This window comes from Thunnus thynnus, chromosome 16 (assembly GCF_963924715.1).
Source record: "Thunnus thynnus chromosome 16, fThuThy2.1, whole genome shotgun sequence".
NCBI classification, from domain to species: domain Eukaryota; kingdom Metazoa; phylum Chordata; class Actinopteri; order Scombriformes; family Scombridae; genus Thunnus; species Thunnus thynnus.
This window is the reverse complement of record NC_089532.1, coordinates 20921515-20933468: the sequence shown is the minus strand read 5'-3', so window position 1 is coordinate 20933468 and position 11954 is coordinate 20921515. Positions and strand designations below refer to the sequence as shown.

Below are 11954 nucleotides of genomic sequence, written 5' to 3'. Positions count from 1 at the left end.
GCGGTTTTTACAAACATCATTATGTTGGCATATCTCGCTATTGTGTTTTCATTCTCTGTTGGCTCTTAGGTGAATGGGCCAAAAAAAACACAGAAATGGGTGGCCCAACAGTTCCAGTCTTCAGAGCCACACATCAATAACTGAACCTGGAGCCGCCATCTGGACTTTGCTTTTCTTTACACAAATGCATCTGACGGAGTGGTGGACCATTGTATTTGCATATTAAAAGCATCAGTAATATTTCACAAATGACACACGATGCTGTGCTATTTGTATACATAAGCCCTTTAACAAACTACCTGTCATTTACCTATCACTATGTGTAATAAATCAAGGTGGTGGTCCTCTGATCTAAATACTGATATGGAGATAATCTCAAAATAAAGGCATCTGCTTCCACGTGTAAGGTTTGCATATGAACGGAAGTCCATGTGAAATTTGCATCGATACATAAACGCAACTGTCTTTGACACTATGACCTGAAACAATGGTTGGTTGTAACAAGTCTGAACCCACAGCTAATTTAACTGTAACCAAGGGCGTTGCAAATCCACCACGATATACAGTCTGTGAACATTTCACACAACATTATCTTTCAGTTGGGGCACTTCAAGATGAGGGTATCCCAGCTCAGACCAATAAATCTGCCGGTTGACTCCTTAATCTGAAAGGATATTAAGTGACAAACACCGTGATGTTTCTGTCAGCGTCAAGCAGGCGAGGGTTAAATAGTGTGTATCAGGGGACTACTCTGCAGTGGGGGAAACACACAGGCCTCATCCTTCACCATAATCTGCTCAACGGCCCTATAGACACCTCCCAGCTTTCCTCAATCCTTCAACTGAGCATCCGCCTTTCCATTATAAATAACACAGCCATTTATATGGGATTAAATTGGGGATTAATTTGATTCAAGTCAGGGTATGGGAATTCATTAACGGGCTGACAGTGGCGCTATACATGGGGGGAATTTAATTTGAATCCCCCAAGGGAAGCACTTTGAGGCACTGGGGCCGTGTTGAAATGGAGGTTTTAAAGACAAGGGGGGATATTGTTCCACACTTTGGTTTGGACACTTGTAAGGTGGCGCTTTATTGCTGTTGATGCGTTGTTATCACATTGAGAGCAGCAATACTATTAGGCGAGAGTGTTCCTGAAATAGATCAGGATGGAAAGAGAAGGAGATGGGCTTGAATGGAGGGAAAGCTTACCCTCAGATGTGGCCTCGTCTATCTGCATGGATCAAGAATAGTTCTTGACACTCTCATGGCTGCGAGGAAGTAAACGTAGGTTTTTCACACAGATTTGGCTCCCGCTCATATGGTATTAAAATGAGCACATTATTTGAATGTCAGTGATTCTCATGAATGTTGAAATGGCATATCTATCGTGGCCATTCCTGACAAGCTGTGTGGTGTAAAGTAAAGGCATTAAATTCAAGTCGGGTGCAGATTACAGAATTCACCCCTGCAGAACACCATCCTGGCATTCACTAAATTGGACAAGTCCCATTGTAAGATAGCCTATCACAGTGCACATGTCTGCATGGGAGAACATATGCAGGACAAAATATTCCGTAGTTTGTTATTCCGAGGACAGCACTGGGGGCACATGGGCTTGTTTGCCTTTGCCGGGAGAGGAGATTGGATTGAGGGTTTAAATGAATCGCTGGCGCACCACGTTTATAGGTTTCATTAACTTTTAATGAGTTGGGTGTCCTTCGCTGTGATTGGCTGGCAACGCTTTGCCTTCACTTCCTGGAACTGGAGCTGAGGGGGAAGTGAGGAGATATTGCAGCGTGTTGGCTTCCATGTTATGGCCATGTGCTGCTGAATGGGCCACACTGGGTGGAAATGGGTCAGAAAAGGGGATATAATGTGGTACTATTCCAAAGCAGAAGCCGCAGATATCCATCAGCACTGGCAACTGCTGAATCTAAAACTTGGAGGTATCGAGTCTCAAGGGGAATAAAGAAACCTTGGCAGATCAATCACCGCCAAGCAGGCATCCCTTTACCACAGCTGACTGACATATCGTTTTATGGTAGCTTTGCCAACAAGGTTTGATCTCAAAGACAGGCATGAGACCCACTGGGAAATGCCTGTGGAATTACCAAAGAGGAGCTAGAAGCGTGTGTGCACACAAATGTCCACCTTTGGCTGCAGTGAACCAGAGCAATATATAACTTCATATTTTGAGCATCTTCAATCTCCATGCAATATAGTATCTTTCTGCCTGGTTGATCACACATCTTTTATCTTGCATGGAGGGTTTTTCTGTACGCTTTATGTTTCTCCTAGAAGAGCTAATCTCCCCCTCCAGAGTGTGGCTGAGCCTCACTTCAGCACTCCCCCAGAAACAAAAGGCTTTGCCTGTCATCTCCATTTTATCTCCATCACACTGACATAAGATGGAAAGTTCTTCTTCCTCACATTTACATTATCCTCAGCAGCCCTGATTTCCTGTTGCTCCCCTGTTGTTTTGATAAAGGTAAGGGACTGATTTCTCTGCCATTAGCATGATGACAGACCTTTGTTGCAATATTTTACAAGGATAAACACTTACCATCCATCCACTTCCAGGCATATAAAAGCAGCAGGGTAGTGAGAGGCACCCCGTCCTGGCCTGAATAGATCGCCTTTAGGTCACTGCATGTCCCACCAGCTGCTGCCTCACAGTACTCAATGGGCATTGTTGATGAACCTCTCTCTCTCTTTCTCTCTCTCTCTCTCTCTCTCTCTCTCTCTCTCTCTCTCTCTGTCTCTGTCTCAGGACATGAAGGAGTCCTACACTGGAATGTCACATAGTCGTGTCAGAAGAGTGCGGACACATCACAGTCAGCAGCCGCATTCTCACCCTGTCCATCCTGCCATCTTTCTCACTCTCTCTCTCTCTCTCAAACACACACACACACACACACACACCTCCTCTTTTCCATCATAACACACCGCCAAGCTGACCCTCATACTTCCAGATTCACAAAATAACTGCCACATCTGTCGGTTTTGTTGAATGTGAAACTCAACTCAAAATTGTGAGATGAAAGTTTCATCTTTAGCAATAAGAATCATGTATAAATCTGCTTGCTTGTTATGAAATGTATTTGCCGCTGAGAGAAAAAAAGGCCAAAGTAGAGAGAGGAAAAGAGTCCCATTTTTGTGTGTGTGTGTGCACACAAGGGAAAAAAATGATATCAGAGTATGTATAGATCTTTGGCACACATCTGTAAATCCCTGATTATACTCTAGAAGGATATTTCAGGATATGAGCGAGAACAGATTTCTCTGAAAGTTGGTTTCTACTCCTTCTATCAGATTGTGTAAAATATCCTTTTTGCACTACAAATAACATCCAACCATTTAGATATTAAATGTACTTTTTAGCAATATTTAGTTTTATATAATGTCATTTAAAAAACTTGTGAAAAACTAGTTAATTTTTAACTTTCAAATCTGCCAGGGGTCCAGTTCAATTTATTCAGTAATGAAGCATGGTATTGGTATAATTATATAAGCATGGTATAAGACATTTTTTCAATTGTTTTAATTTCTTTATTATAAAAAGAATACAGAGGATATTTAAACTAAATTACTAAACCCAGGATTTGTATGCAAGGCCTGCTGGAAGTCCAAATACACAGTCAAACTATGTGAACAACATCTCAAGACAAGACCAAGTTAGTTTCAGTTTGAATTCTGATGTTAAATTATTTTACATATTTGTCCAATGTGCAATTTTAGTTTAGTTCATATTCTGATTTAATGCTTTGCTGGAAATACTGAAAATAATCTTTAACATGACTGCAGACATTTATGCAAATGTATTCATTTTTCTACCTAATATTTTTGAGCCTACAATATGACAACATGCAGGCAGATCATGCATTTTACTGCTTCCTATTACAAATTAGGATTGCAACTTACTTTATAATTTTAATATCGATATATTGCAGAGAATTAAATAGCTTTAATTACTGTAAAAGCTGTTTTCAAAACGTGTTTACTTTATTTTCACCTTTGGTTGTACGTTCATTCTATCCAATTTCCAATACAATATAGACAATAATAGGTAAAAGAGAATGATGACAGCAGCATAATAAAACTGCAATACCACAGCTGCAAGACGCCAAAATAATGATACAATTTCACGGTTAACAGGAATTCTATTTTAAACATTTTCATTCAATACTTAAGTTGTTTCCTTAAATCTGACAATAATAATAAAGTCTGCTTTTTCCCATATACATTTCGAAATCAAACAATAATAACTAATAGCCTAATAATTAACTAAGGCCTAAATGCATTCATCGACTGTGGATACGTGCGGAGAAGACTGGAGGCACAGACGCTGTAGATGGACTGACAGGATGACGGAGCGTCACACCGGGACGAGCCGCCTGCTGAGAAACCATGGGTGGCTTTGAGTTTTGACTTTGTGGTCCCTTTAATATACTGAGGGACGGCAGTTTGCCTTGCTAAGATATGGGATTAGGAGTATTTCTGGTGAAAGAGGAGTTAAGTCGGGCTAGTGTGGACGGTCCCTCCCCTGCAAAAGGCTGAGACAGAATTACAGCTTGTTGGACCGGTGTCCCGCCGTCGCCATGGAGACAGATCTACTTGGGTGTTCCAGTCCGCGGGCTGCAGCGCATAGCCTAGGTGCGGCAAACACCCTGCTGTAGGCATATATAGCACCATCCGACTCCCTGAAATAACTACACCCGATTAATATACACATAGGCCTATATATAACATAATATGTCGAGCAATTACCGCTGATTGAAGACTCTTTATTATCAGGGCGATGGCACGATTGATTACCAAACTATCCTGCACAGATAGGCCTACTGCTCCAGCTTCTGCACTCCTGATGGGTATTTTCATATAATTTTTCAAACATTTTTACATATACGTTAGGATTGCTGGCGCGTTTACCCTGCTCTATTCAGTTGACGCCCATGGGTGGATGTGTAGTCTATATGGCTTATAGGGGTCTGAGTCATGCATTGAAAATATAGGCCCAAACTCGCCTATGCATTAAGTTGCATCGCTGTAGGGAAAATGTCTCACTTTGTAAGTCTGTTGCAATACATGACACGAGGTGTTGTTTAACTTCATGGAAGAAAAAAAGAGGAAAATCGCGTATTGCAACTGTGTTTCTTCTAAAAGCTGAATTCTGAATAGCAGGCAATTATTATCTGCAGAATATAATTTCTCGTTTTTATGCATTATCGCTTTTAACAAAACGTTATCATATTTCTTTTCCATTTATTAATCACTACAGATATCCCGTCGATCACCTGCAACTAGAGTCAGACTGCCCTACAAACAAAAAAAAATGCGTCTGAATGCTTTGTGTATATGGGAGAAAGGGCGGTCTGATTGTCAGGCCTTAATCAAGAAAGATGCAAATGCGACCATGAGAAATGCAGAGAAATCAGGTTAGCGGAGTAAAAAGGATCAACAGGCTGGACCCGTCCTTTATTCGGTTGCTATAACAACAGATGTGCTTGTCTGATGATGGTGCGTGTTAGAACAGTGAGCCAGGAGCTGCAGAGGTATCCTTCCCTGTGTAGGCTAAGTTAGGAGATGGGGAAGTGATGTGGCCTCTGCGCACTTCTGTCCTCCAGTACAGATTGAGGTTGGTTACCTTTGAACCGCCAAAGCTCCAAAAGGCCATTCCCATCTCAGTGTGCACGGTGGAGGGCTTGACTGAGGTTATCCGAGCATCAAAGTATCTGAGGAGAGCCGCTTCAGGATGCAGTTGTTTAATATTGGTTAATGGGTATTATGAAAGGGGCTCTCCATCTATCTGAGATTTAACTGAGACAGTTTTGAAATTTGTTGAACATTATTTTTTTTTATATTTGTTCACTATTTTCTCGGTATTAGGCTATTATTATCATTATTATTGTTATTATTATTATCATTACAATGTATTTTCAATGGGACTTTCAATAGGATTTTAATACATAAAATCGGATATCAAACTTCAGATTTGTAAACAGAAAATTCACGTGCATTCATTCATATTACTTGATGCATAATGCTCATTTATTCAATTTTTACCATCACAATTACAATTGAAAATGTATCATTGAAAATATATTCTGAAAACAATCTTTGTGCACATGTTTAAATAAAAATAAATATAAAAAGCCTTCAGCAGCAGTGTCATCGCTGCAGCAAAGCTCGCTTTCATGACATCAGTGCAGCAACAATTCTATCAATCAGCCGCACACTGCAAAAAATATCCAACTTAACAAGCTATTAAATCCATATTGAGTCTCATATTTTTCTGCATAAGTGAAGAGATCCTCCAGTTTCACCTGCCTCCTGTGTAAAATCAATGAGACTTTTCTACAATAAAGTTTTGTTTTTTTTTTTTTTTTTTTAGAAAGCTCTGTCTTGTTAGATGTTTTTTGTTTTGAGATATCATCCTCACTGGGGGGGAAAAAGTGTCTCATCCTCTGCACATTTTTTCAATCCTCTCTTAACATTTTATCACTGAATCAGCTGTGAGAATAAATCACTTGTTATAGTGTCAGTTTTGCTTCTTTTTTTTTTTTTTTTTTTTTTTGCAGTGCAGCAGTGCAGATCTCTCTCCATCACGCAACTCCAAGACACTTGAAACTTGAAGCAAGCTCTATCACACAACCTGCAGATCCCCTCAGCTTTGCACCACCCTGTCGTGAAATCCAATACGTCTCCTTCCTCGTGAATTTAAGATATCAGCCTCTGCCCCCCTCCATCTCCATGCATGTCCGGGAAACGGCCAACAAACCGCATCTCCCTCCATGTAACAAATAAAGATTTTTTTGTAGAGAGCGTTATAGAAAAATAAAAAGGTTCATACCTGTGTAAAATCGCCGGTGCTTGTTGTTGGCAAGCCACACAGGAGCCCATTGTAGAAGCTCGCCTTCTGCCTTCTGCAAAGGGCTCCAGACATCACGGCATTTATTTGAGCTCAAACTCTGTCACTGTTGACTTTAGCACAAAGCAAAGATTTCACTGCCCCGCTAGTTAAAAAAATGATTATTTTACAGAGATATCGATCAGTGTGCTATAAAAAAAATCAGCTTAGCATTATATGTCTAAAATGAATAGAACGAAATTTAATGTCTGTGTAAATTTACAGAGCTGCGTTGTCCTATTCAAAGTTTACACTTGTGCAATTTGGTTTGTGTGTGTACTCTTCCTATATGTGGGCATAGCCTCCACTCTATTGTTTACTGGCTTTGTTTATTCGCAGATCACGCTGTTTAAAGTACGATCTGTAAAGAGGGTCTGGAGAATAAACGCACACTTTAGGCCCTACGTGTTCAGAAGGCGAAGGGGTGTCATTTTGGTATAAGGGGAGCAGAAATGTCCCCCCGGCCTTGGATTTGAGCTCAGCAGGGAAGAGAAGGCAATGAAGAAAGAGGAGGGGAGGGAAGAGAGGGGGGGGTCGATTCATTTGGACGACAACTAGCCTATCTTATCTAACAAGATGGGAGGGTCCAACTACTTTGAAAATAGGGAGTAGACAATGGACCCCCAGATTGTGGGGAGAGAAGTTAGAGCATCACATTCAGGCGGCTCTGTTCCCAAATCAGCCCCCTTTTCCAGCAACTATTCTCCTGCGCCACGGGAGGCTGTTTTATGTGACAATGACACTTAATCTTATTCACTGATCTAAACTTTGCAGTGTGTGTGTGTGTAGGAGAGAGAGAGAGACTGTGTGTGTGTGTGTGTGTGTGTGTGTGTGTGTGTGTGTGTGTGTGTGTGTGTGTGTGTGTGTGTGTGTGTGTGTGTGTGTGTGTGTGTGGTAGGGATCAACCTGGGTGACTGGCAGGCAGGCATGATGTTTGAGTGACAGTTTGAACCGTGTGTGTCACCCTGTATGTGTGGGGGAATTTAAATGGCTGATTGAATACATAAACTGTACATAATCATTATGTGACCAACTCTTTCTATCAGCGATGTGAAATTGGACATTGTGGGCATTAAAGTGAGCGCGGTTTTTAGGGTTGATTGCATGATGATTTCTGAGAAAAAAAACTGTATTTTATTTTGGAGCATTTTTGGAGTAGAATTAGTTTTTCTGCTTTCTAAACCTGCTTCAATTGTTGTCGCTTTCATCACTTTACTTCAAAATTATTATGAAGTGTCAGATGTGTTAAATATGAAAATTAATATAAAATATAAAATTCTCAATTTGTATTTGGGATTAATAATATATTTGTTGTGCTTACATCATTCTGAGTGACAAATTGAGAGTATTGTACACAGTTTTGTCCAGCAAAACTATTAAGAGTTGAGACTATACGCCTTATTACAACAACCCATGGATAAGAATAATTTGCACAAAAATCAATAGTATTGTGAAACTTGTATGTACTAATATGGAATTCGTTTGTGTTTTTATGTGTCATAAGAAGCCAAACCTTGATTTATGTGAAAAATAAAAAGCCTATTACCTCCTGTCAGATCTTCTACTTAACAAATATTTGTTTTTAAATTTTGTTTTTAATGTAAGTTAAAGTAAATTATGTATTATGTAATGTAATCTTTATGTGAAATATTTCCGCCTACAGTTATAGTTGCTTTAATTTGAACTGATGTATTTAGTCCTCCCTCAATAGGAAAACTATAGCTGTAAACACCGTTTAATAATGGAGCTTTATTACTACTACTACTACTACTATAATAATAATAATAATAATAATAATAATAATAATAATAATAATAATAATAATGGTCAACACATCATTTTCAGAAACAAAACCAATAACACTTTAATATAGATTCTGCTCTTGTCACTACAAGAATACACATATACAAGCCATAAATAGGAATTACACAAATGATTGAAGAAATCCTGCGAGGCATTTAAATTCATTTCGGAATCCAGTTACGCAGATGTAGGCTATTTTACAGCAAGTTGTTGTTGTTGTTGTTGTTGTTGTCTTTGGGGTCCATTCCTGAAGCCGACTTCAACAGATCTCGTCACATTATCATTACTTTTAATTATAATTATCAACATCCTCTCAAAATAATTAGGCTACTAACAAACTCGACAACTAAAACGGTGGGAAACGTCAAAAATATTTGAAATACATATTGTACACAAAGTCTATATTTTTTTGTTTTTACAAATGTACAAATTGAAGGGGAACAAAGTCCATTTCGGATGGAAGGGTTAAAAGTTTATGAGGAATTCATGATTGGCCTGGAATAGACGCCTTGATAGTAAGTTGTGTCAGGTATGGATGAAGAATCCAGACCGGCTTTCCCAGCCATGGGGCCCATGGAAAGAGCCCCGGCCATGGGGGAGCCATAGCCGGAGTAATGCATCACCTGCTCGTAAGTCTTTAGGTCCATTTTGTGATGCTGCTGCTCCGAAGACATGAGGTTATTGATGGAGAAGGGGTGGTTGAAGGAGTAGTGGTGCTCCGGCTTCAGGTGCGCTTCGTGCGCAAGGACCGAGTGATGCTGAGACATGAGGTGCTGCCCCTGAGACACCGGGGAAGCGGCCGCGTGCTCCGGGCTCAGGGCCTGGCTCGTCTTCATGTCCGACAGGGACCTTTTGTGTTCGCTGGAAGAGGAGTTGGAGTGCGGCGACTCGTTGCCGTTGCAGCTCTCTGAGCTGCTGTTGGAGGAGCCGCCGTCTCCCCCTTTACGGCCGGGATCCTTCATGGTCTTCTTGTCGCACTTGAAGCGCTTCTGCCTCCTCAGGTAGCAGCCGTTCTCAAACATGTTCCCGGAGTCCGGGTGGAGAGTCCAAAAGGAGCCTTTCCCGGGTTTATCCGGGGACCTCGGCACTTTGAGGAAACAGTCATTGAACGACAAAGAGTGGCGAATGGAGTTCTGCCAGCGCTGCTGGTTTTGTCGGTAAAAAGGGAAGAGGTCCATTATCCACTGGTAGATCTCGGCCAGAGTCAGCATCTTACTGGGAGACTGCTGGATGGCCATGGTGATGAGGGAAATGTAGGAATACGGGGGTTTGGCGTGTGTGTAGCTCCTGCGGTAGGTCTTAGGGTCTCTGGACCTGTTGATGTTAGACTGTCCGTATATGGGGCTCATGGCGTTCATGTTGGTGTAGGATGTCAGGGCGTTCATAGACGCGGGCTGCGCGGTCATTGGACTCATACTGGGGCTCAGGGCTGCGCTCATGGCCGTCATGCCTGCGCCCATTCCGTTCATGGCTCCGGTGCCCGGTGACATGCCGGTCATGGAGGGGCTCATGCCCGTGTTGACGTATGACATGTTCATGGAGTTGGCCGTCATGTTGGCAGTGGTGCTCATGCCGGACATGCTCATGTAGGTATTCATAGAGTTCATTCCCAGGCCCGTGTTCATGTTGCCAACCGAGGTGTAGCACTGTCAGAGAGGGAAAGAGACACTCATCAGTTTCATCTGGCACAAACATTACAGGAATAAATACAACTGTAATTGCTAAACACACGTCTTAGTTTTTCTTTAATCCAAATAAAAGCAGAATGATAGCATTAATTCAAAATAAATTAAGCATTATTTTAATGCGCACTGGCTCGTAAATGTCCACATGGTTTTATAAACCTAGCTCAGTTTGTGTTAAATGCGTATGAGCATGTTTGATATGTTAAAGGCAGAAGCTGTGTCTCAGATATGTCTTAAGTTCTATAGCTGTAATGTTTAAGGAGCAGGATTGCGTTTATATTTGGTTTGACATTGATTGACATATATATAGAGCTGTATTCGTTCTTTCGCTCTCATTATGTTATAGCTCTTGTTTGTTATGTTTTGTAGTGTCTTGTAAGCCATGCGGGCTTCAGTGAATGACATAAATACATTACAGTAACTGTTACAGTATCGGCGTTTGCCCTCGCGAGAAATTGTTTCAATTTTTTTTTTTTTTAAATACAGCTGCATGTATTGAAGCATGTATGTAATGCCACTGTTAGGCTATGGCAAGTAAATGATGCCGATAATTCACTAAAAATGTACAATGTCGCTGAAAAATGTTGACACCTAATATAGAACTGTGCTCGCACACACAAAAAAAACGCGACTGCATCACAAATATTTAAATCAATCTCCCCAAAATCAAACAGCTCAAATGTTTGTTGAGTGGAAACATGACAAAAAAAAATCATCTGATTTAGTAAAGATACGTATAGACTTATGAATTATAATCCGAGTGAAAAGTTTCCCCCCCTACATGTCAAGCAACTTTGTTAGGATAGTGCGCTGCGTGGAGATGGGGGAGGATTTGGAGGCGCCTCAAGTCAATATTTGATCACAAAGTTAATATTATCTCAGGGCTAATATTGAGTTGTATAAAATGGGATCGGCTTTAGACGGGAAAAAATATATATTTAAGGTACCCACCTCGGGCTCTCCGTAGTAGGTGCTCCAGTCGGTGTGTTCGTGTCCTTCCATTTTAACTGCTCCAAGCATCATGGAGGACTTTCACAAAGCGTCTCCCAGCAGAGGAAAAGCCAAAAGTCTCTCTAATAGCAGGTGACTGGGGACCACTGAGTGTATTTGGGTCGTCGGTGTGTCCCTTCGTCAAAGACTGGCGCATGTGTGTCTTATGGAGCCAGCCGTGAAATGCGTCTGTCAGTGACTGGAGTTCAAATGACGCTCCGTGCTGCCTGTTAACGCTGTGATATAGCTCTGTGCGCTAGGCAAGCCTCCAATCCCTACTTCTACGCCTTGGGCCCTATTTGAATAATCTCCTCGCACCTAGGCGTGAGACTCCTCAAGCTTCCCCCCCACCCCCACCCCAATTGTACACCTGCGCTGACTGAAAAGAACAGTTTCATATGAAAAGCTTCATTATAAACTAATCTTATTGTATTTCGTCTGAGTCAAAAAAAAAGAGCTAAGAAAAAAAAAGAGGAATGTTTGGCGCTCTTCCTTGGTGTGCTTTTCATTACGCACATCCTCCAACGTGCTTATTCCACTTCAACTGAGCTAAAATCATTTTTTATT

General features: G+C 41.2%; 1 protein-coding gene across 1 annotated transcript; it reads right to left on the bottom strand.

The window, feature by feature from the left end:
• Window positions 1-8747: 8747 nt before the first annotated feature.
• foxa2 (forkhead box A2) lies at window positions 8748-11699 on the bottom strand. The gene is made up of 2 exons (XM_067614876.1): window positions 11349-11699; window positions 8748-10358 (listed from the first exon to the last, which is right to left on the bottom strand). Exons 1-2 carry the CDS (start codon window positions 11418-11420, stop codon window positions 9186-9188), a joined length of 1245 nt encoding a protein of 414 aa, XP_067470977.1. The 5' UTR covers window positions 11421-11699; the 3' UTR covers window positions 8748-9185.
• Between the last annotated feature and the right edge of the window lie 255 nt (window positions 11700-11954).